The 26,797-nt window shown below is 38.2% G+C and overlaps 1 protein-coding gene across 1 annotated transcript; it reads right to left on the bottom strand.

The window, feature by feature from the left end:
• Positions 1-253: 253 nt before the first annotated feature.
• Positions 254-26,797, bottom strand: irf6 (interferon regulatory factor 6). The gene is made up of 8 exons (XM_034166595.1): positions 26,572-26,797; positions 26,242-26,419; positions 8,719-8,914; positions 8,491-8,604; positions 8,101-8,367; positions 6,938-7,330; positions 6,694-6,812; positions 254-1,322 (listed from the first exon to the last, which is right to left on the bottom strand). The coding sequence occupies exons 2-8, from the start codon at positions 26,413-26,415 to the stop codon at positions 1,092-1,094; spliced, it is 1,494 nt and encodes a 497-aa protein (XP_034022486.1). The 5' UTR covers positions 26,416-26,419; positions 26,572-26,797; the 3' UTR covers positions 254-1,091.

A 26,797-nucleotide genomic window follows, 5' to 3' on the forward strand; every position in this document is an offset into this window, starting at 1 on the left:
GCTATAAGTTCCTTGAAAATTATTATTAAAATTATTTTTATTTTTTTGCATTTTCGGTATTTATATTGCATGCTATTAGTACTTCCTGCGAGTTTGAACAGTCCTCATCCTAAGCATTTCATTGCACTGCTGACTCTGTGTTAACCTGCATATGATCAATAAATTATCTTGTATCTTCTAAAAGCAATAATGCTGTTGTTCAGGCTGCATATTGGAAGACAGGCTAAACAACAAATGACATTTCAAAACAAAATTAATTAGTGTCATCTTTAACACTTTTATTGATTTAACTAAACATTTACGGTTACAATCAAGCATTATTCTGCACCGACATCCATTACAAAACAGTTCTATATAGCTGTTTTGTTATACTGCTGCCAGAATTCAGCGGGCTTAAAAAAAACATACAACAAAGATATGCATACAACATCCTACAACAGAATTGGAACATTAAAATGTAGGCCAAAATGAGCATAGGTGAATAAAATGTAAGTTCTTTCATATTTGCAGGAATTCTACAACAACCAAATTACATTTAAGAATAAAGACTTTTGAAACAGCTGAGTGTAGCTCGATAATATAGTCATATATATATTAATGTATATGTGGGATTGTAGTTACCTTTGACACAATTCTCCCAGAACATCTTTTATATCATTGTTGGGGCACTACACCTAGTGTGGCGAACAACCAACTAAAGAAACGTTTGGTACTCACTGATCAACTCTGTATAAATAAAGCACTTACTGTCAATCATTAACTACTTTAAATGTTCCCGCAATAAGTAGAACTTTGAACCTGCAGTCACCACATCTGCCTACAGTAGCTGCACAAATGCTGCAAGGCAGAAGTCAGCTGCTCTTTACACAGAAGTATAGACACACTAGAGAAATATTGACATTGATATAAATTCTAAGAATATGAAAGTAATGATAAATGCTGTAATGTGTACACTTCTAAATATGATTATTCATGTACTTCTCAGAGTAGGTAACTTGATAGCAGTATGACATACATATACGTACATATATAAGTGTGTGTGTGGGGGGGGGGCGTCGTGACGTAGCTGGTAGCTTGGTGCGACGGCCGTTTCACTGAGACTGTAAAGCCTGGGCGATGTTCACGGCTGAGCCCGGGGGCAGCTGCCAACCATCTTGGCCTTGGTGGGTCTGCAGCAAACAGTACAGCTGCTTAAGGTGAGTCACGATGTTGTCTTTGATATCTGGGATAGAAATCTGCAGACGAACGCTGCCACTGTCAAAGGATCGTGTATTGTCCCCAGCAAACATCTCACTGATCATACGAGCCACAACTGGAATGACCTGCAGGGCAGAGGAGGGAGAGACGGCCACTGGGTGAAATGCAAAACTCCTGAGAAAACATTCTCCATGATCCTGTGGTTCACCATGGCAACAGTGCATTTGTTGTTTGCACACTTTGTCCCCACAGGCCTTTCAAGTGAACTCAGATCAGTTAGTTATTTTTGGCACATTATGTCAACAGTGTAAATTAACTCAGATGCATGTAAAGTTCTCAGTTGTTTAGGCATGTTTCTAGGCTTTTTGTACTTTGTAATATGAACACAGAAACAGATTTCAGTATGTTTATGTTTAAGCTTTTGCGTCCTCTGTGCTTCCCAGGCAAACATGCTAGTTACATGAGCAGAAGAAACAGCAGCTCTCCATAAATGGTGCATCTATTTTCACATCGTTGTGAGAAAACTGTGCTCGTCTCTTCCTTCTCCTGTTACCTTCTCTTTGGATGTGACTTAGGTAATTTTGTAAAACATTTCCCGCTCCCTGAAAATGTACCACATCAGATGTATAAAGTTTGTGCAACAGATGAGACGGGAGATCTGAGTTTTTGAACTTACAGAAGACTCCCAGGTTGGCTTGTGTGAAAGTGTAGTGTAAAAACACTAAGATTATTTTTAAGATGTACTATGAACTATTTTTCTGCCACTGGATGACGGACTTGTGCCAGACTTCAGCACGTAAACAAAGCTTCTCTCCTCTCCTCTGTACTGAGCAGAAAGATTAGGCAGTTTAAGCCTTTTAATAGACCTTAACAGATCTCAAAGTGGTAAAAACTAGATTTATGTGGATTGTAATCTGACCATGTTCTTGTTCAGAGGAATTTTTAACTTCTAACTGGAGTGCCAAGGGCCCTCTGGGTTACCGGCCCAATGAAAGCCCAAGGCAAAATGCCCATTTTTGGCATAAAAATGGCCACCATTTCCAAACAAATTAATCTATGAATAAACTTTTTTGATGTGAAATATGTCAATGACCCATATTACATCGTTGACAAATTCGAAAAAAGTTAGACCGTTTTTGATCAAATTGCTTTTAAGTGCTCAAAATGGCTATTTTTGGCAAAAAATGGCTGCCATTTCCAAATGAACAAATCTACAAATATGATTTTTAGACAGGAACAATGTCAATGGCCCATATTATGCCCTTGCCAAATTAGAAAAAAGTTAGACAGTTTTTGAGAAAGTGCAATTAACGGCCAACGACAACTACGATGGACGATGTGCCACGACATAGGGATAGTGGCCTATCGGCCGGTAGCCCAACATATAAAATGTGATTTTTGGATGCGTTTCTCTAAAGTTATTGGCATCTGCCACCTTGGAAAAATTCAACAGCCATGCATGCTCATTATGAGTAATGAGTACTGCTGCCTCTTTATAAATGTGAGAACGGGCAACAGTTTCACATGGCACAACTCACGTGCACTAAATATGCACATCCAGCCAGTCAGGGAATGTACATGGAAGAGACAAGCTCAGAGACAAGGTGATGGTTTACTGGTTAGGCGATGGGCTTGAGACCAGAGGATCCTCAGTTCAAATCACAGTGCGACTGGAAAATCACCAAGGGCCCTTGGGCAAGGTCCTTAATCCCGAAGTTGCCCCCAGTGTGTAGTGGGCGCCTTGCATGGCAACACCCTCACACTGGCGTGAATGTGAGGCATTATTATAAAGCACTTTTCCATCTGATGCAGATGGAAAAGTGCTATATAAATGCAGTCCATTTACCATTTATTCTCTGTACAGAAAGACCATCCAACCAATAAATACTTACATAGAAAACATTTGTTGGCTGCTATGAATGTTGGTCAAATTTTTTTTTATTTATTTTTTTTTTATTTTGAGACAGATAAAAAATATTGCACACAAAGACTGCTGGATATCTGCTAGACACATGTAAGACAACGCTCAGGTGCATTGTGTCAACTGTCAATACCCATGTTAGTTAATTACATAAAGCCATCTGTGGAAAAGCATCACTTGTCATTGGTAAGCTTGTCAATGTCTGCCCAGGGTGCCATGGGTTAGTACAAACTATGCGCTTGTTCTTCTGTCTTGGCTAGGCCTGTCGCGACAATTACTATGTGAACGTTGAATAATTAAGATGAACACGGTCATTTTGCTAGCCTCGATATAAAATTCTTTCCATGCGTGCTTGTTTGCATAAGTCACCAACATTTCAGCAAGTCACACTACTTCTGTCCCTCTCTGTAGCTGGTGGGGTCAGCCTGCTCTGTCAGAGGGCCTCATGCAGCAGTGAGCCAGGCAGATGAAGTGACACATTATCACTCACTCATCACCTATCTTCAACCGCTTACTGCAATTAGGGTCACGGGGGGCTGGAGCCTATTCCAGCAGTCATAGGGCATGAGGCAGGGTATTATTCCACCCAGAAATTTTTGAAGAATAAATGACATTAGTTAACTTGGGCTTTTCTTCAGAAATATGAACCTAAAAGCCAAAGCATACCAATCCACATTTGTGTTAAATCACTGTCCCCATATAAGATCAGACTGCTGCATGCAAGTTTAGGCAGAGAAACTAATAACAAAAGTTGACCTTTTACATGAATTGGTGTAAGATTTCACAGATGGGTCGGTTGCTAAATAACAACGCTGCCTAAAATGATTTCAAATCTGTACAGAGTGAGGTTTTGTGAGTTTCCGTCACTTGTGCAAAATCAAAAACTCGACGAAATATTGACAGTGGTCTGATTCGGTACCTTAAAAACAAATAAAAAACAAATACTTAACGCACTGCACAATAAATTCATCCAACACGAATGACCAGAGATGTAATACAATTCATAAGCTTTCAATGAAAGAAGAAATTTTACATTTACACTGTGTCACAAAGTGCACAGCTCTCTGCTGCTTGCTCAATAAAAGCTACTGTTTGTATGTTTTGGATACAGGATGCTCTGTCCATCCAATATTAATGTATTTTTAAATTTGTAAACATTATGACCTATGCATAACATCAAATTAAATAAAATGTAACATAAAAGAACTTGATTTTAACATCAAATGTCATGAACTGTAACATAAAATAATAAAATTTGATTTAAATTGTTGCTCTTGCACTAGACAACAAGAGTGCTCTGAGAGCACAATATCCCCCGCTGGCACATGCTGCTTTGGTACAAGTGCTTGCTACATTCTGATAACATTTCAAGGTGATAGTTGATTTCAGAATGCAGAAACCAACTCATGAAACTGGCAGTGTCTACGTTTGATAATCAAGGGCCATAACTCTGGTAAAAAAGGGTCCAATTCGAACTATATGATAACATGCGTACTACCAATCTATAACAAGGACTTGTACCAAGTTTCACAAAATTCCTCCTAAAAATGTGAGAGGAGTTGCTTTCAGAACACTTATACCCTGTTTGGGAGGGAGTAGTCAAGAACCTAGCTTAGACATGTCTTAGACAAGTATATACATCATTTAGGGGAGGATAACTCAACTATTCTAAACTAATATGACCCCAATGAACAACTGGATGTCCCAAAATCTCTATCTGGGATGAACAGCTCAGAAATGACCACGCCCCTTTTCATCCCGAGTGTTACTTCAAATACAGCTGTATTTTCTAAACTGCAGCAGCAAGATTTTCCAAGGTACTCAATATATCCAGAAAGGCCAGTACAAATTTAGAAGGATCATAGAAGAGAGTAAAATATCTAATTTTGATATTTTTAAGAGAAAACATTAGGTCAAATGACCTATATAAAGTCTAGAATCACCACATATTTAGCTACTTAAACTTTCTGGGCTATTGGCTGTTGGGAAATTTCCCTGATAATCTTTAAAACATTTAAAATCTCTAGAGACTGCTGTCTGCTAAATAAACATGTTTTGTTTTGTATTTTTCCACTTTAAATGATTATTCCATTGATAACAGTATGACTGAAAATTAAATTTCATTATATTTGGCCAATGTTTGTTTTCTTTCCATGTATGGGTAATAAGTTGGCCCACTTATTTTAACTATTTTCTCTTAAAATATCAAAATTTTACACTTTACTATGACCCTCCCAAACATGTACTGGTCATTCTGAACATTTTGAATACCTTGGAAAATCTATAGCTGCTGCAGTTCAGAAAATACAGCTGTGTTTGAAGTAACGCTCTGGTCATTTTCGGGCTGTTTATCCCAGATAGACATTTTATCACATATCCCAAGTTTTTAATCGGGGTCATATTAATCTAGAACAGTGGAGTTATCCTGTCCTAAATGATGTGCATACATGGGTGATTCTTAGACTACGGGCACTTATTATGTCCTTTGATCATATTGTATGAAAAACAGAAAAAAGGGGAAATTTCACGCTTTTATAGTTATTTTTACAATGAAAGTGTGTTAAGAAATTTGTTCTAGTAGTCTATGATGACCTTTTCACCTTTTTTCAGCATCATTATATGCAAATATTGCCGTTTTGTGCTTGTCCCACACCCAGACTTTTGATCTTCAATGATAAAAATGAATGGTAAAAAAAACATTTTTTCTAATGTTTTAAAATATCTCTGAATAAAATATCAGTAAAATAATCAAAACATAATTGGGGTATTCAATGTCATACAACTGTTGTGATTTTTTTTTTTAAACAAAATGTAGTTGTCCCACACTATTGCCGTAATTTCCACCATAACACTGTAATGTCCCTTTAAACAGTTTGTATGAAAGATTGTTTGGGTAGTTTCTATGGAGATAAACAGTGACATCAGAGCACATGTATATAGCGCCAAATCACAACAAACAGTTGCCCCAAGGCGCTTTATATTGTAAGGCAATGGTGTGGAGGAAATTACATTTACAAGGCCAATAGTGCCCGTAGTTAAAGAATCACCCACATGCCTCTGCTAGGTCCTCTACTAGTGGGAAATCACCACGACATAATCACCCCTTCGGGCCTTTGGCCAGAGGAGATAAAAACATGACAAATTTTGAATTATTCATCTTATTATATGCCACTTTGCATAGGCCCACTGATAATGTCTGACAAGGGCCCATCATATGGAGAAAATGGCCCATTCGTTCAGGCACTGAAGGCCCATCAGCCCATACCATCCTTAGGAAATATGCATTTCTAATTTATGATATTTTATTTACTTTCCAAATTTCAATTCCAATGCTGAATATTCTTAAGAATTAAACATTCCTTGCTCTTTGAAAGGATGCACTTGCATTTTTATTATGCTATATTATCATTATATCTATGTCATAAATGGTCTTTAAACTACATTTGATGATAATATTGTGATATTATCATTTATCATGGAATTTTCTGAGGCAATTATCATCCAGCAAAATTTGTTATCATGACAAGCCTAGTCTTGGCTAGATTACCTTACAAAATGACATCATCATCCCTCACCTGAACAATGATGAGTTTCCTCTCCCGGGGCCGTCCATCAGGCCACTCCTCCCCAAAACACAAGCTGATTTCAAACTGAGGAGGGGAGGGTGTCTGGCCTCGCTGATGGGCTATCACACCTGCACACCAATAACTTTATTAGTCAAATTCCCCAAAAATCAAAACCATACTAACTGAAACATATATGGAAGACATTTTACACATTATCCAGACAAAAGTACTGCACAGAGAAAACTCTACTTACCACTAAGAAAAGACTCCAGGCAAAAGAGTTTGACCTTCCGCTGACGCTCTATCAGATTTGGTTCAGCTGTACCTGGAGCACAGGGTCCAGACCAGTATACTTTACACTGGCAGAGGCGGACTGCATAGATGTCATGACCGCTGACCTCCAGGATTAATCCTCTGTCCATCACATCCAGTAGACGGTTAGTGAAGATCCTCTGCTTGTCATTGGTAATGTGCTCTGTGGTGGGAAAGCGCAACTGTTCCAGATTCACAGGTCCAAACAGCTCCTCCTGGTTCACCATGGGCCCGAGGTCTCCAAAGAACAATCTGCAGCCATGTGGGTTACTGACTGTGACTGTTGGACACATCTCTTTCCCTCTGTATTGGAACTGCACCTCCAGGTCAGTCACTGTGTCACACACAAACAAAGGTGCATATGAAGTTCTTGCGTACAGTCAGGTCTCCACTAAAAACAGCATACCCCAATAAAAATTAACATCTTACAAGATATGTCCTAGACTCCAGGGAAAGTGCTCCAGAAAACCCATGGTGCCACTTTCCACAAGGAGATTCTAGGTCACCCCCCTATTCTGCTGGCTTTTGAGAGAGTGTGATGATATCATCCCCTTCCAGGTCACTGTCAGCTTGACGAGAACTACCTGCATTTGTCTCCTTTGACTAAAGTTTGAAGTCAAGTCTGAAACCTGTGCACATGATCTCTTCTGGTAAACTGAGCCATCTCCTGAGATCCACTCACATCTCAAATGTTTGCACCCTTCGCTACCTCACCAGTCTTTCCTCCTGGCTTGTACAAGCTGATGCAACAAGGGTCTCTCTTTTGGAAACTACTGATCCTTTACCTCTGGGCCACCACATGAAGGTGAGAGCTTCTAAAATTGTCAGCATTGCTCAGCATATTTATATTATTCAAAACAAATGACATACCTTAAACAGTCTCAAAGACTGTATCAACAAGCAGCTCTGAAACTTTTCAAAGATATTCAGGAATAAGTAGAATTTATATGTAGAAACTACTACCCTTATGTCAACAGCCCCAAAAAGGATAGCCATGCATAGACTAATGTTCGATATGTGGATTAATAGTCCTTTTATTGATGCATATAAAGATCACTCAATGACGGTATTTATACCAAAGTATTAGAAGGAACATATGCTCACTGGGGAGGGAACTGATCCACGTTTCAGGAGAGGCAAACAAGGTATCAGGTAGGGAAGGGGGCTGCATTGAAGGGTCAGGTAGAGCAGCAGGGGGCATGTCAGCCAAAGGCGTTGGGTGCATTTCCACATCTGCAGGCTCCTGTTTAGGCCAAATTTTAGCAGGCTCATCTTCGGGCCACACCTCTACTGAAGGAGGACAACTCTGAGGCTGCATAGAAGATTCAGAGCCAACAGGAGACCACATGGTGAGAGGAGACGGACTGGTGCCTAAAATTGATAAGAATACATGAGTTTAATCTGTTTACCAACAAAACTGTCACTGCATTTTCTGTTATGTTATCATCATTTTTGATTTTCTACCATAATGATGAAAGAGTGAAAATAAATCACCATTGGATGGGTATGGAGGGAGGGAGTCTGGTGTATTAGGAACATCTTCATCACCACCATCTTCATCATACGGAGTCCAAGAACCTGTGTCTGAAGAAGCTGCAGAGTGGGAACCTGAAAACATTAAAGTGGATGAAACTGAGGCATGACTGCAAAAATTGACTGAAAATACCTCTTATGTCCACTAACACATAAAATTTCATATAAAGTCCAATAACTCTTGTTCACCTTGGTTACTAAGGGGTGGTGGAATGTCACACACGTCATATATCTTCAAGGGATTCATGGGGACCTCTTTGGTGCCATCGTAGACCAGCTTAAATTCACGGCTTTTGTTCAGAGCACATCGAAGCTGAGCTTTCCACTTGGCAGGATCAGGCTCATCGACTCCCTCTTGAAATTTTCCTGTCTCTACAGCCCATGCCTGGATGAATTAATTAAAACAGAAGAGACTTAGTCTTCATCACATTTCTACAATGGATGCATGTTTTTTTTCTTGATATTATATATATATATATATATATATATATATATATATATATATATATAAATAAAAAAAATATGATATATAATATATATCAAAAATATAAATATGAAAAGGCTGTCCCATTTCAAAAGCTGCTTGTGAAGCAGCAGCCTTCTTTCCTCCTAAAAAGGATACGACAGGTGGATCCTTCACAGCCCAAACAATCCCATGAGTCATTGTGTGGTTTAGTTTTTCTTTCCCCAAGACAAAATGGTTGATAAATTTGAAAAAACAAAACACTTTTACGTTGCATATCTACAATTGTAAATACACTGAACAAAAATATAAACACTTTTCTTTTTGCCCCAGTTTTTCATGAGCTGAACTCAAAGATCTAAAACATTTTCTATATACACAAAAGACCTATTTCTCTCAAATATTGTTCACAAATCTGTGTTGGTGATAGGCCTGGGCGATATATCAATTATATTGATTAATTTGAGTTTTTTGTTGCAGATGATTTAAAAACTAAAAAATTCCAAGTTTTTTCTCCTCTTGCTGCGGCACACCTGTTTGTCCCCAGGACCTTCCGTAGCTCCTCCCTCCCCGTCCCGTTTCCTTCACACAATAACAAACATGGGGAACCGCTAATGAACAGCGAGTTTCGTTAGCTGTTTGGGATTGCTGCGACAGATGTGGAACAAGTGACTGCACGCTGCAAAGTTTGTCTAAAGCCCACTGCAACAAAATGCAGCCGCACAACAAACTTATTCCAGCATCTAAAACAGAAGCACCCAGCTGCGTGAAAAAATGCCACACTTTACGAGGGGAACAAGAGCGCAAACTCCCGCTAAAAAGCAACTTACTCTGGTGGAATCATTTACCCAAGTATATTTTTTAAATCAAAAGAACAGTTGGAGCTTCAATTCCAGGAGGTAAGTAGGGGTTATTTTTGTTAGGTTTTTGATAAAATAAAAGCAAAACTTGTTTTGAGTCATTGCTCTCATTTGTACTAAATGTTTTCTTTAAAAAAAAAAAAGTGTGTGTGGGGGGGGGGGGGGGGTCGGAAAAAAGTTTGATCCAGATCTGATCTGGATTGTGAATTTTGTTGACATTTGAATTTAATATCGAAAAGCTTATTTGGTGTACATTTTGCATTATAGCTCAATCACATGTGCCTCAATCACTCATTTGAGACAATGATGTGCAAACTGGCACTCTCAATGAATAGACTAAGTTTGATCCGCATCTGATCCCCATTGCAGATTTAGCTGATATTTGATTTTAACATTGAAATCCCTTTTTATCTATATTTTGTGTTATATTTTAGTTTATGAAGAGCCACTTCTAACAAGACTTTGACCTTGAAATTTTTTTCCAAGGTAAAAATTTGTGGAATTGGAACTTAGTGTTGGCGGAGGTTTGCACTGTACGAGTGTGGTGCACTACTCTAAAAATGCATTTTACTTTTTCAGATTTAGAGCCAAAATATTTCTATATTCCGTGTTCTGGACAGATATCAAATCAATTTTATTTATATAGCGCCAAATCACAACAAACAGTTGCCCCAAGGCACTTTATATTGTAAGGCAAAGCCATACAATAATTACAGAAAAACCCCAACGGTCAAAACGACCCCCTGTGAGCAGGCACATGGCGACAGTGGGAAGGAAAAACTCCCTTTTAACAGGAAGAAACCTCCAGCAGAACCAGGCTCAGGGAGGGGCAGTCTTCTGCTGGGACTGGTTGGGGCTGAGGGAGAGAACCAGGAAAAAGACATGCTGTGGAAGAGAGCAGAGATCAATCACTAATGATTAAATGCAGAGTGGTGCATACAGAGCAAAAAGAGAAAGAAACACTTGGTGCATCATGGGAACCCCCCAGCAGTCTACGTCTATAGCAGCATAACTAAGGGATGGTTCAGGGTCACCTGATCCAGCCCCAACTATAAGCTTTAGCAAAAAGGAAAGTTTTAAGCCTAATCTTAAAAGTAGAGAGGGTGTCTGTCTCCCTGATCCGAATTGGGAGCTGGTTCCAGAGGAGAGGAGCCTGAAAGCTGAAGGCTCTGCCTCCCATTCTACTCTTACAAACCCTAGAAACTACAAGTACGAGGTCTGTCCATAAAGTAACAGTCCTTTTTATTTTTTTCAAAAACTATATGGCTTTCATTCATATGTTTTTACGTCAGACATGCTTGAACCCTCGTGCGCATGCGTGAGTTTTTCCACGCCTGTCGGTGACGTCATTCGCCTGTGAGCACGCCTTGGGAAGGAGTGGTCCCGCCCCCTCGTCGGATTTTCATTGTCTGGAAATGGTGGAATGAAAAGGACTTTTTTTTCCATCAGAATTTTTTCAGAAGCTGTTAGAGACTGGCACCTGGAAACCATTCGAAAAATTTATCTGGCTTTTGGTGAAAATTTTACGGGCTTCACAGAGAATAAGGACTTTAACTACAGCTTTAAGGACCCCTTTAAGGACGGTCGGTGCGCCGCGCTCCGAGCTGCGACGACAAGGCACAAACCACTGGATCATTTCTAAACGGATGGCTCTGTGGATACGAGACCGTCGTGTGCTCTTTCTCTGGTTATCACAAGAGCTGGACATCAGCCATTTTCCGGCAGATTTCACTTTTAACAAGAGATTTTGTCATGGAAAGCCACGCGGAGGCTTCGCGCGTCACGACCGATTCGCTGATGAAGCAAGACAAAGGAACACCTCCGTTTCGGAGTGTTAGAGGACAAGTTTGGACATGTCCAGCTCTCCACAATTTCTCTTATATTCACTCGACTGGTAAGCACTGAAAGCCGAGATAGTAATGTCCCAACTTGTCCTCTAACACTCCGAAACGGAGGTGTTCCTTTGTCTCGCTTCCAAAGTGAATCGGTCGTGACGCGTGAAGCCTCCGCGCGGCTTTCCATGACAAAATCTCTTGTTAAAAGTGAAATCTGCCGGAAAATGGCTGATATCCAGCTCTTGTGATAACCAGAGAAAGAACACACGACGGTCTCGTATCCACAGAGCGATCTGTTTAGAAATGATCCAGTGGTTTGTGCCTTGTCGTCGCAGCTTGGAGCGCGGCGCGCCGACCGTCTTCAAAGGGGTCCTTAAAGCTGTAGTTAAAGTCCTTATTCTCTGTGAAGCCTGTAAAATTTTCACCGAAAGCCAGATAAATTTTTCGAATGGTTTCCAGGTGCCAGTCTCTAACAGCTTCTGAAAACATTCTGATGGAAAAAAAGTCCTTTTCATTCCGCCATTTCCAGACAATGAAAATCCAAGGAGGGGGCGGGACCACTCCTTCCCAAGGCGTGCTCACAGGCGAATGACGTCACCGACAGGCGTGGAAAAACTCACGCATGCGCACGAGGGTTCAAGCATGTCTGACGTAAAAACATATGAATGAAATCCATATAGTTTTTGAAAAAAATAAAAAGGTACGTTACTTTATGGACAGACCTTGTAAGCCTGCAGTCTGAGAGCAAAGCGCTCTATTGGGGTGATATGGTACTATGAGGTCCCTAAGATAAGATGGGACCTGATTATTCAAACCTTATAAGTAAGAAGAAGAAGAATCCTTCTAGTCCCTGTCAGTACTCTAGCTGCAGCATTTTGAATTAACTGAAGGCTTTTCAGGGAACTTTTAGGACAACCTGATAATAATGAATTACAATAGTCCAGCCTAGAGGAAATAAATACATTAATTAGTTTTTCAGCATCACTCTGAGACAAGACCTTTCTAATTTTAGAGATATTGTGCAAATGCAAAAAAGCAGTCTTACATATTTGTTTAATATGCGCATTGAATGACATATCCTGATCAAAAATGACTCCAAGATTTCTCACAGTATTACTAGAGGTCAGGGTAATGCCATCCAGAATAAGGATCTGGTTAGACACCATGTTTCTAAGATTTGTGGGGCCAAGTACAATAACTTCAGTTTTATCTGAGTTTAAAAGCAGGAAATTAGAGGTCATCCATGTCTTTATGTCTGTAAGACAATCCTGCAGTTTAGCTAATTGGTGTGTGTCCTCTGACTTCATGGATAGATAAAGCTGGGTATCATCTGCGTAACAATGAAAATTTAAGCAATGCTGTCTAATAATACTGCCTAAGGGAAGCATGTATAAAGTGAATAAAATTGGTCCTAGCACAGAACCTTGTGGAACTCCATAATTAACCTTAGTCTGTGAAGAAGATTCCCCATTTACATGAACAAATTGTAATCTAAGATATGTGACTAGGGATGGGTATAGATAAGATTTTATCGATAACCATTATCGACCCGCTTATCGATCAGATTCCTTATCGATTCCCTTATCAATACCTCTTGTGAATTTTTTTGTGTACTAAAAGTAGGCTTTACAGGTTTTCTATGACAGCGGGTCAAAGACTTTTTTCTTATCGTGCACCTGCTCTGTGGAACGGTCTTCCTGTGACTGAGGCAGTCAGAGTCTGTGGACATTTTTAAGGCAAGACCTATTTTTATTTTCTTTTTTATGAATAGTTTTTAGGTTTATATCTGTTTTATTGTTTTACTTCTGTTTTTAATTATGTATTTGATTTTTTTATTTTTATTTATTTAATTACATTTTTTATGTTGAACTGTTCTATGTGAGGTGCCTTGAGATGGCTTTTGTTATGATTTGGCGCTTTACAAGCTGATTAAATTGAAATTGAATTGAAACTGAACAACATTTTATTGAGTCTTAAAGTAAATAAATATGGACTTCCTGGAAGATGGCGACGGAGTAAGACGTGTAGTTGCGAGCCCCTGAAGCCAGTTAACTAAAACTCCACATAGCTAGAAACAAATCCAAAATAAAAAAGAAGGATGAGTGGAGGTAGCAAACGTAAGGGCCGAAAAATAAGGAAGGACAATTCTGATATGTCTACTGCTGAACAAGACGAGAGCGATTATGAAGCCGTCGAAGATGTGGCTAGCGAAGCTAGCGAGGCTAGCGAAGCAAAGCTAAGTGAAGAGCAAAGCCAAACCGCGTCAAAGCTAATGGTAGAAGGACTAGCGAAGCTTAGCAATGACATTCAAGATCTTGGCATGAAGCTCCGAGCAGAATTCAATGCAGCGAAAGACGAGCTAAAGCAAGAAATAACATCTCAGACAAGATATGGATCGAAAACTTCAAGAAAACAAAAAGGCATTGGAAGATCAGAAAGCAGGTTTGACCGAGGCACAAGCACGCATAGCAGCGCTGGAGGAACGGAATACAGATGCGGACGACTTGCTGCATAAACTACAGAAACAAACTGGATTGAAGCAGGAAAAGATAACAGATCTTGAGGCCAGATCAAGAAGGTGCAATATTCGAATCTTTAACCTGCCAGAGAACAGTGAGGGGGATTCCATTGCTGCGTATTTGACCCAATTAATCAAAAGAGAACTGGAAATACCCGAAGGAGTGGAACTTCAGATACAACGCGCTCACAGAACCCCTCCATTCAAGCCGAAGCCAAGTGAGTGACCCAGACATATAGTGGTCAATTTTCTGAAGTTTGAAAATAAAGAAATGCTGTTGAAAAAGGCCTGGCAAAAGAAAATACGAGTTGCAGACCAGCTTATTCAGTTTGACCACGATTATCCAGCGGGAATCGTCCAGAAAAGGCGCGCTTACCTGGATATTAAAAGAGTGCTGAAAGAGCGAGGAATTCATTTCCAAACTCCATTTACAAGGATTAGGATCCATTGGAAAGACGGCGTTAAGAGCTATGACACCGCTGAGAGTGCTGCGTGGGACATGAAAGATGAAAGGAGTCCCCGTGCCTATGCCGCGCGGCGACGGAGGAAGACAGCAGACGTGCAGCGAGTGAGTGGCAGCGCGCCGGTAGCGGGGGAACCAGCAAAGATATGGCACAACGCACACGAGAGACTCCGGGAATACCAGCGGTAGTAAAATAACTACTGTTTGATTGATTAAGGCTATGTTATGGACTTCTGTTTTGCACCCCATACAGTAGTAAGTAAACAATTAATGATTAAGCAGTGGACAATGAGGGGGGAGACAGGCCCAATTAAGCAAAAATGCCGACGGGGGGGCTTTGGGTTGTTTTTTATGTTGGACATTGCTAGACCTTTGATTCCATCCCCAGGATGTGCTCGTGAGTCTAGGAGCAGGCCCCCACCTTTTGTGGGGACTCCCTGCCCACCCACCATCAGGGACAATGGGAGAGGTTTGGAATATACCTCACTGTGGAAGTCATATGTTCCTTGTTCAGGTTGTTCATATGTTTGTTTGGTTTGTTTCTGTTGTTTTACACTGTCTGGGGACACACAAATTGAAGCAAATCTACACATACGAATATGCTAAAGTTTATATCTTTGAATGTAAATGGTCTAACAACTCCAATGAAAAGGGGGAAGGTTTTACAAAAATTGAAGAAGGAAAAAATTCAGTTTGCTCTACTGCAAGAGACTCCTTTAAACGATCAAGAACACGAAAAACTTAAAAAATTAGGATTCAGAAATTCATACTACAGCTCATTTAAACAAGGTCGTAAACGTGAAGTTGCAATTTTGATATCTAACTCTACAAAGTTTGAACTAAAAAAGGAGATAAAGGGAAAAGAAAGTCGCTACATTATAGTCAAAGGGAGGCTGGATGACACGATTATTACAGTAGTTAATATCTATGCACCTCCAGAAAGTGATAAACAGTTCTTCAAGTCTCTGTTTAACGCTATTGCAGTTGAAGCAGAAGGAATTTTGGTTTGTGCGGGTGACTTGAACATAGTTTTGAATCATAGGCTCGACACAACTAGCACCAATGTAAGTAAAATGACGCTAACTAGATTTGTTAAAATATCCTTAGAAGAATTAGGATTGACTGATATATGGAGGACTATGAACCCCTTTGAGAAAGATTTTACGCATTACTCTGCTCGACATAAGACACACTCTCGGATAGATTTTTTTTTTTTTTTTACCAACAAATCAGACATATACAAGATTGAGGAATGTAAGATTGGAAGCACAGACCTATCTGATCATAATGCTCTATATATGAAAATTAATATATATAACAGGAAAAAACAGACATTGTGGAAGATGAATTTGAGCATTTTAAACAATGAAACAATAGTAGAAGACATAAAAGGAGATATAAAACAATACATTGAGGAGAACAATAATGGAGAAGTAGACCCAACAGTGTTGTGGGATGCTCTAAAAGTAGTAATCCGGGGAAAACTTATAGCCAAAACTGCATGGTTAAAGAAAAATAAAATTAAAATTTATGAAGAATGTTCTGAAAGACTCAAAGAACTCGAGCTACAATTTATGAAAACAAAAACGACAGAAATTGCTCAGCAAATTCAAGATAAAAAAAAAACAAATTCATAATATACTAATTGAAGAAATTGAGAAAAAGCACGTCTTTTTTTAAGCAAAGTTACTATGAAATTGGCCCTAGAGCCACGAAGTTATTAGCTAAAAGAATAAGAAAACAACAAACATCAAATACAATTAACGAAATCAAGGATCTAGATAATAATAAATTAGTTTATAAGCCAGAGGATATTGAAAGAATATTTACAAACTACTATAGCCTCACAACCTCCTTCAGGGAGTGAAGAAGAAAAGAGAAACTTTCTTCAACAATTGGATCTTCCATCTATAGGTTTGAACCAGAATAAAGTGCTCACAGCAGAGATTACAAAGGAGGAAATATTGAAATATTAACAGCCATACATGCCCTGAAAAACCATAAAACACCAGGAAGCGACGGATTTCCCTCAGAATGGTATAAAGTATTTAAAAATGACCTAATAGATATCCTACATAACTCCTTGAATTGGACTTTAAAAGAAAATAAAATGCCAGCTTCTTGGTCTGAAGCAATAATATCAATTATCCCCAAACCAGGCAAGAACAAACAAGACTGTGCAAGCTATAGGCCCATCTCGGTATTAAACATAGACTATAAAATTTATACATCAATAATATCCAAAAGACTAAATACATTTTTATCAGACTTGATCGACGAAGACCAGACAGGATTTGTACAAGGACGTCAGACACATGATAACATTAGGAGGACATTACATATAACAGAGAGAGCGCAAAGGGAAAAAATAAGTACAGTTCTTTTGAGTATTGATGCTGAAAAAGCATTTGACTCTGTAAACTGGAATTTTTTTACATTTGGCGCTGGAGAGAATGGGATTTAACTCTAAATCTATAAAAATCATTAAAACACTTTATTCGCAACCAACAGCCAGAATTAAAATAAATGGAAATTTAAAAAATTTAAATTGGAAAGATCAACCAGACAGGGATGCTGCCTCTCCCCATCCTTGTTTGCTCTTTTTATTGAGCCCTTGGCACAAGCGGTAAGACAAAATACCAAAATAAAGGGAGCCATATTAAACAGGGCTGAACATAAAATCGGACTTTTTGTGGACGACGTGATTGCTTATCTAGAACAACCAGAGAAGTCCCTCCCTGAATTAATGGCACTGTTAAAACAATTTGAGCACCTGTCTGGTTATAAAATAAACATTTCTAAAACACAAGTTTTAAAATTCAATTTTACTCCAAGCAGATACATTAAAAAACATTTAAATTTAAATGGGGAATGCAATCTATTAAATATCTAGGGGTTGAAATAACGGCAGATTTTTCAGATATCAATACCAAAAACTTTTCACAGGTACAGGAGAGAATACAGAATGATACTGAAAAGTGGTCTACATTACCTCTGGATTTCAGCTCTAGAATTGGAATTGTAAAAATGAACATTTTGCCCAGGTTTTTATTTTTATTTCAAGCATTGCCAGTAGGGCTCACCAACACACAATTTGTGACATGGGATAGGATGATTTCAAGGTTTATTTGGGATAATAAGAGACCTAGAGTGAGATTTGGAATTCTCCAGCTGCCCAAAGAAAAGGGGGGAATGTCGCTACCCAAGTTAAAAGAATATTATTACGCATGCCAGTTGAGATATCTATACTGCTGGTGTAATCCCTATTATAATGCAAAATGGAAAGAAATTGAGAGTGGTACTTTAGAGGAACCCATACAAAATTTGGTTGGAGATAAAAATGAATATGAAAACTTAAAATCAAATTTAGACCCTATACTAAATCATACCTTGACACTATGGTTTAAAATACTCAAAATGTACAAGACTGGAAAAAGTGAATTAAAGCTGAAATGGGTAGCATATGACAGTCATTTTAAGCCAGCAAAATATGACCAAAATTATAACTACTGGACAATTAGAGGGATGACAGCTTGGTGTGTACTGGAGGAAAATGGGCAGCTGGGGAGTTTTGAAAAATTAAAGGAACAATATCACCTTGGAAAGCATGACTTCTTCCGCTATCTACAAATGAGGGATTATTACAAAAGTGAAATACAGGGGAACTCTTCCACAGGAGAGAGTGGTATAATTCAAACAATAACTAAAGCCTATAAAGACAGTAACATCAAAATAATAACAACAATTTATAAAGCTCTAATTGAGCATGATAAAAACACAACTGAAAAGATTAAAGGTAATTGGGAGAAAGAGCTCCACATAAAAACTGATGATCAAGACTGGATAAATATGTGGAGGCATCATCATACTACTATCAGCTCTCGAACATGGAGGGAGTTCGCATGGAAGAACCTGATCCGTTTTTTTATTACACCCAAACTTAATAGTAAACGGCTAAAAATACAACAAACATGTTGGTGGGAATGTGGAGGAATAAATGTAGACCATGCTCATATTTTCTGGAAATGTCCAACTATTATGTTTTGGGAAATGGTTTGCAATGTACTTTGCGAAGTGTTGGGATATACAGTTCCCTTAGCACCTGAACTGATTTATCTGTATAATTTTCCAGAAGACACCATTTCACATAATGATGTACATTTGTTTAAAATGATGTCATTAGCAGCCAAAAAATGTATAACCAGGACATGGGGCACAACATCTGTGCCAAGAAAAGACCAATGGACATCAACGATAAAAGACATTTATTTAATGGAAAAGATAACACATAGATTGAGACTACAAGAAGTGAAAGTGGAAAAACAATGGGGAAAAAATGGACAATATATAATGCAAAATTGAAGATATAGTGTTGCCCAGGTATGTGTGTAACCATTTGTTTTTTGTTGTGTTGTTTTTTCCTTTTTTGCACTGTTAAAAACCAATAAAAATAAAGTAATAAAAAAAGTAAATAAATATGAAATTGGTTACTGGATCCTTAAACTCTGGACATAAACTCTACATGGTGGATCCTTGAGCTCTGGACATAAATAGAAATAAACAAAATCTGTAGTTTTTGTTAAAAGCATTTCTTTCAGACACTACTGGCATGAGTGCCTTTCCATACATCTGAGCTGAGCTCTTGCAGCTGCTGTGCTCCACCTCAGAATGTAATTTATAAAGAATGCAGGACGTCTCATTTTGGGAGGAAAAAACGTTTTAGTCGATTGTACAACCCCTGACAAAAATTATGGAATAACCGGCCTCGGAGGATGTTCATTCAGTTGTTTAATTTTGTAGAAAAAAAGCAGATCACAGACATGACACAAAACTAAAGTTATTTCAAATGGCAACTTTCTGGCTTTAAGAAACACTATAAGAAATCAGGAAAAAAAATTGTGGCAGTCAGTAACGGTTACTTTTTTAGACCAAGCAGAGGGAAAAAAATATGGACTCACTCAATTCTGAGGAATAAATTATGGAATCACCCTGTAAATTTTCATCCCCAAAACTAACACCTGCATCAAATCAGATCTGCTCATTAGTCTGCATCTAAAAAGGAGTGATCACACCTTGGAGAGCTGTTGCACCAAGTGGACTGACATGAATCATGGCTCCAACACGAGAGATGTCAATTGAAACAAAGGAGAGGATTATCAAACTCATAAAAGAGGGTAAATCATCACGCAATGTTGCAAAAGATGTTGGTTGTTCACAGTCAGCTGTGTCTAAACTCTGGACCAAATACAAACAACATGTGAAGGTTGTTAAAGGCAAACATACCGGTAGACCAACGAAGACATCAAAGCGTCAAGACAGAAAACTTAAAGCAATATGTCTCAAAAATCAAAAATGCACAACAAAACAAATGAGGAACAAATGGGAGGAAACTGGAGTCAACGTCTGTGACCGAACTGTAAGAAACCACCTAAAGGAAATGGGATTTACATACAGAAAAGCTAAACCAAAACCATCATTAACACCTAAACAGAAAAAAACAAGGTTACAATGGGCTAAGGAAAAGCAATCGTGGACTGTGGATGATTGGATGAAAGTCATATTCAGTGATGAATCTCGAATCTGCATTGGGCAAGGTGATGATGCTGGAACTTTTGTTTGGTGCCGTTCCAATGAGATTTATAAAGATGACTGCCTGAAGAGAACATGTAAATTTCCACAGTCATTGATGATATGGGGCTGCATGTCAGGTAAAGGCACTGGGGAGATGGCTGTCATTACATCATCAATAAATGCACAAGTTTACGTTGATATTTTGGACACTTTTCTTATCCCATTAATTGAAAGGGGGATGGGGATGATGAAATCATTTTTTCAAGATGATAATGCATCTTGCCATAGAGCAAAAACTGTGAAAACATTTCTTGCAAAAAGACACATAGGATCAATGTCATGGCCTGCAAATAGTCCGGATCTTAATCCAATTGAAAATCTTTGGTGGAAGTTGAAGAAAATGGTCCATGACAAGGCTCCAACCTGCAAAGCTGATCTGGCAACAGCAATCAGAGAGAGTTGGAGCCAGATTGATGAAGAGTACTGTTTGTCACTTATTAAGTCCATGCCTCAGAGACTGCAAGCTGTTATAAAAGCCAGAGGTGGTGCATTCTTTTGTTTTTCATGATTCCATATTTTTTTCCCTCTGCTTGGTCTAAAAAAGTAACCGTTACTGACTGCCACAATTTTTTTTCCTGATTTCTTATAGTGTTTCTTAAAGACAGAAAGTTGCCATTTGAAATGACTTTAGTTTTGTGTCATGTCTGTGATCTGCTTTTTTTCTACAATATAAACAACTGAATGAACATCCTCCGAGGCCGGTGATTCCATAATTTTTGCCAGGGGTTGTAGTTTCTTGTCTGTATTACAGCGTTTGTAAAGAGGTGTCATTTTATTTAAAGTGGTGATTCATTTTGAAGTTATTAATTCCGAGCGGACTGTCTCGGCAGAGAGCCGCGCAGCGATTGGAGCTGTGCCAATGGAACGAAGGACGATTCTCGTTTCTTGTCTACAACAAGACACGAGTCCCAGTCAGTTGCTTTAATCCACACAAAAGTGACTCACGATATTTTAATGGCTTTGAGAGGGGTTAAGAAGTGGACCTGCCGCTTCTGAAAAGCAGCGAATCAAAGAACCAACAAGCCAGTGGATCAAAGCATTGCTTTATTGGTTCACGCTTCAAGGTGGAGTCGCGCTGCAGAAATGGAATGATCATTTTCCCGACAAAGACCCTCAAAAACAATTGCTGCACTGAAAGACCGATAAGAGAATCGTTATGCACAAAGGCTATTGATATCGGTGGACTGAATCATTTTTTAAACTTACTCGAAAAGAACCGGCTCTCGATACCCAACCCTATATGTGACACACATGCTGAAAACTGAGATTGTTGCCAACATTTTGATATGCAACACATGGACATTATACTTTACCAAACTAAGATTAAAATCTAAATAAATACCAAAGGGCTAAAATAATGTATGATTGTATAGTGTAATTTTTTACCAAAGACAGATGATGTGCTATTAAAAAAAAAAAAAACTTATGATGATATGCAAATGCCAGAAGATGGTTAGATTGTGTATTATTGATACCATTTAAACAGATGTTTAGCAGGATAAAGTATATACTCCTTTTGCGCCAACAGGGTAATAGCATTAAAAAAAAAAAAAACACCTAATATATTAACATCTAATATAAGCGTATGCAAAAACACATGTTGTACGCAAATTACATGTTTTCTTTAAAAGAAATTATGAGGCCAGAATTTAGAATTAAGGGAATATAATTTGAATCAAGTACTTAATTTTTAAAGAAAAGGAAAATTGCATACCAGTGAAAAATTATGATAATTTGGGTTTTTAAAGAAAAGGTAAATTTCCATGACCCAGAGTTGAACTCTCCAGGCCTGGGGATTTTCTAAGAAGTGATCTCATCATACCCAAGTATAACCTGGGGTGGAGAAATTGCCCTGTTCACAATATATAAGGGGACTGCAAATTAGTGTAAATCTAAGCTGTTCCAGTGAATTTTTCCTTTTGCCGGAAAAATAAAGAACTGTTGCTTTGGGACTCTGATTTATCTCTTGCTTTTCTGGACACCTTTAAGAAGATATTTTTAAACAATTGAGCACAATTAAAACACTAGACTCTCATCTGGTGATAAAGGACTCTGTCCTGAGTCTCCACGACAACTGTATACATTAAACCACTTTAAACAGTACAATTTGGTACTAATAAGCACTTAATAAATAAGATTGTTATTAGTACTATCTTTTAAAAAATGATGATGTTAGTGGCATCAGCAAGAAATGGGACATAATCCACCTATTAGATACCACTCCATTACCATGACCTAAAAAGCGGACAACCAGAAAGGAATACAAAAACTGACATAAATAAGGTTCAACCTTTTGCCAGTGATCAACTAAAAATTGTAGATTTAAGAATATTGGTTTTGTGACAAGACATTCCAAATGTTTTGCAAAATTTAGTATTTTTCTGAAACAGCAATTCCATTTAAGATAATCTCTCACATGTTGCATTTTTGTCATCACTACCCAAACAAGGTGCCAGGAGTGCCCAATCTATTAGCATAGCACAGCATTTTAGTTGTGTGTGCTGAAATCCATATGCTCCCCCACACCGACACTTTTTTTATGTTACATGTAAACATCCTGTTAGGAGATTGGAGTGCACGTCACTCTGCATCACTTGTGTACCAATATTTCTCTTCTTTGTATTAGCCAGAAGTGATGCAACCATGCAGGACAACGGGCCATGAACAAGTGCTTAAACAGACTAACACACTATGAACCACTGTGATGGGATTTACAAATTATGAACTGCTGTACTGGTTCAGTAAGTATACTGTTTACACAACCAAATGTAACTATCAAAGGCAGACATCAATGTATTGAACACAGTATGACTCCTTAAAAAAAAAAAAAAAAACAATAAAAAAAGATTGTTTGTTTCTCCTCACATGCCGTAAACTCAGTCACCAACATTTCAGCGAGTCACTGCTTGTATTCCTCAGTCTCCTGCTTTCTGCAGGGGGCAGAGTCAGTGTGCTCTGCATGGGAAAGGTGCTTAAAGTGGTCAGCATACAACAATTACCCAGCCTGCATCGCTCTATCCAGAAAATTTGGAAAAACAAACAGAATTTGTTCACTTATTTTTTTCCAAAGTATAAACCTAAATGCCAAAGCATACTGATCCACATTTGTGCTGAAACACTGTCCCCATATGCAATCAGACTGCACTGTATCCTGGTTTAGGCAGAGAATGCCATCAACTTATTACAAAGTTAACTTTTTATATGAAATATAATGTTAATGCTAATAAAAATTCAAATATATTTAATGAAAAGAGCTGACATTTACAATCTGTCTGGTAAAGTGTCTGATGTAAACTTTTGAACACAGTAGGAAATGCTGTATCCATCCAATATTAATGTGTTAACATTTTACAACATTATTTATGACATACAACATCAAATATATGAAATATAACAAAACAAGAGCAATCAAAGATTTCTGACATCCACCAATCGGAATCTGGATCACCTCCAAAATTCAGTGGAGTCTTCTATGCTCTAATATCCATCTGTAGTGCAAATTTGGTGAGAATCTGTGAAGTAATTTTGATGTAATCCTTCAAAGCCTATATAAAGTGAAATCTTAATCCAAAATCTGGATCCGGATCACCTCCAAAATTTGATGGAATCTTCCATGGTCTAATGTATATCTGTGGTGAAAATTTAGTGAGAATCCCTGCAGCAGTTTTGACGTAATCCTGCCAACAGTAATCCTTCAAAGAATGTATAGAATCCGGATTTGAAATCACCTCCAAAATTTAATGGGTTCTTGCATGGCCTATTATCTATCTGTGGTGAAAGTTTCATCAAAATCTGTGCGGTAGTTTTGACGTAATCTTGCTAACAGACAGACAGATAAACAAATAAATAAATGCCAATGATTTTATAATAACAGGATTTGCACATTAAGTTGTGGCTCTTACAATAGATAAAAAAAAATTACAAATCTTAAATTCTCATTTATTTTATTCAGCTTCACTTTAATAAATTTCCAGCCAATTCTGAACGTGCAAAAAGAACACCTGTTTCATTAGAAAAGACATGAGCCCCTACAACACTGTGTAAAACATCTTTAGTCCTAGATTTGCTTTTACACCTTTAGAAAACACTGTGGAAAATACCTTTAGTCATAGATTTGCTTTTGTTTGTTGCCTCTTTAAAATATAAAACTACACTTTGCTTTCACTTGCCAAACCACCTTTCCTTTGCACTGAATTAATTTAGAACTGAAAATCAATTTTTGAATCAAAATTCCTTTTGAATTGAAATCAAATTGAATTGTGAGACACTGAAATATTCACATCCCTAGCTGGTGACTCCCCTAACTCCTTGCATGGTCACTCAGTTTTTGAGAACTGTCTACTCCAGGCAGGTTTACCATAGAGTACCACACACTCTGCATTTCTACATGATTTATGCAAATAAAGTAAAAGACATACATATTCAGTGACTTGGAAATGTTCAGGCTTTCATTCTGACTTGTCTAAAGAAAACTGGCTGCAAAAGTGAATTTGTATTCACAATAATCCTTATACTTCATTTGTCCAATAATTTATGACCTCTGGAAGTGGAGGGACTATGTATGAAAAAGGGCTGTAATTTCTAAATAATTATATATTTTTTAAATAAACTGATTTGAGTTGGAGTTTAAATACTTCCAGCACACTGTAATTGTTTAATTTAATCTCTGTTGTGGTGAAGTACAGAGGCAAAATTAGAAAAATAAATGACATGCCCAAATAGTTATAGACTTTATGTAAATTAACGTAATAAGACCGTAATAAGACCAGGCTTTACTAAATTATAAATAACTTTTGAATGATATGAGATAGAAACTTAGTTGTTTTTTTTTTGCTTAAAAGTTAACTCCTTGGACTTTCGAGCCAGTCATTGGCCATCTTTGTACTCCTCATAGAAGCTGGGTGATGACGTGCGCAATGTGAGTGTCCAATCGGAATTGGCTCACTGTTACATGGTTTTCCAAAATCCAATCGTAGGGCAGATTTACCTCACGTGAAAAGCCAAAGATCGTTTTCAGGAGTGATATGTTACTAGTTTGCCCGTTTGAATACCCCCTGGGTGCTCCAATGAGCACATACTACTCAGTGCGCCCTACGCCATTACGCACAGAGATCAGTGAAAGCAAGAGTACATGGAAAGCCTCTGATGACAATCTCACGTGTTCAAACAAAGAGTGTGTAACTATCAAGATTGCTCCACTAGTTTGCATGTGAATGTTACTGGATAACTGTTGCTTTCTCTGCATAAAGCACTGTTTATCATATCAATGGACAATGAAACACATAGACCACTTTGTATATAATGTTCAAAATGTGCATTTGTGTTTATTGTTTGAACCTTTCTGCTGTACAGACTTTCACACAAGACCTCAAATTACCTTTATAAATTCTCAAAACAGTTGTTTATTATAGTTTACCGTGTGTTTTGAATAAATGTGTGTGGAAAATTATTTTTTGCTTTATTTTTTCTTTGCCTATTTTTGATTGTAAACCTTTATTACACTTATAAAACACAACAAAAAATATCTATTCTGAAAGCACAGGTTGTCCTGAAAAAAAGACATAAAAATTGATTGTGGGATGCAGGGAGAGCTGTTGACAGCAATAATAAAAGATTTATGCAAGGCAAGTGAACTGTCCAAAAAATGCCCTCGGACCCCAGAGGGTTAAAGGACTGAGAATTGAATATTATTCTGGACACATTTATCAAAAACGTTATAGATGTTGTATGACTGGGATTCTGACAGTGTTTTGAATATAAACAAATGTTTCTCATAAGAATCAAGAAACTATAGCAGAAGTGAAAGCCTGCCATTAAAAACAAAAACAGTTCAGTGTAGTTCACTTGTAAAAATCCAGCATATATGGTTTAAAGACGGCAAGCAGCGGATGATAAAGACTCAGGATGTTATGGAGCTCATAAACAGTTTGGCTCAGTCTAACCTTAAATATAGTGTCCTCGTCCTCGTGCTGGGGTGTGTGTCGGGTGGCGTGTTTCCACGGGATCTTGAAGCGCATTACATCACGGTCGATCCAGACCAGACCCGGGTATCGCGCGCTGTCCACCTGCGCCACGAGCCAGGGCTTCAGGCGCACGCGCCGCGGAGTGAGCGACATTCCACTGGAATTCACAAACACTACAATTAAACATTATAATGCACTCTTTTGGCATAACGTTTCAGTCAGCTACCCTCTAGCATCATTTTAACAGGTTTAAAAGTCCTTTTAACAGCCTTCGTGTATGAATAATAACCGACAAACGAGCTGACATACCTGTGGAAAACCAGGAAGTTTGAGGACTTTCCTTGTCGGCCAGCTGGAGAGATTTAAGAAACAGAAAACAAACAAACGTAGTTTCCGTTGCAGGATATTCTTCCCTTCGAACAAAGTTTACTACAAATTGACATGAATATGGCGAAAGTTTATGTCGGAGAACTCTTGAAAAGTTGATGTTTGTTCAGGCGCACCTCCTCCTCCGGCCTCACCGAAACTCAGGTAG

Source organism: Thalassophryne amazonica, chromosome 3 (genome assembly GCF_902500255.1).
Source record: "Thalassophryne amazonica chromosome 3, fThaAma1.1, whole genome shotgun sequence".
In the NCBI taxonomy this organism is placed as follows: Eukaryota; Metazoa; Chordata; class Actinopteri; order Batrachoidiformes; family Batrachoididae; genus Thalassophryne; species Thalassophryne amazonica.

Excerpts from the sequence above, each read along its gene's own strand:
- irf6 (XM_034166595.1), bottom strand. The coding sequence starts at position 26,415 with ATGTCGCTCACTCCGCGGCGCGTGCGCCTGAAGCCCTGGCTCGTGGCG. Across the intron at positions 8,605-8,718 it reads ACCACCCCTTAGTAACCAAG|GTTCCCACTCTGCAGCTTCT; the intron begins GTGAACAAGAGT and ends TAATGTTTTCAG. Across the intron at positions 8,368-8,490 it reads CCCTCCATACCCATCCAATG|GCACCAGTCCGTCTCCTCTC; the intron begins GTGATTTATTTT and ends TATCAATTTTAG.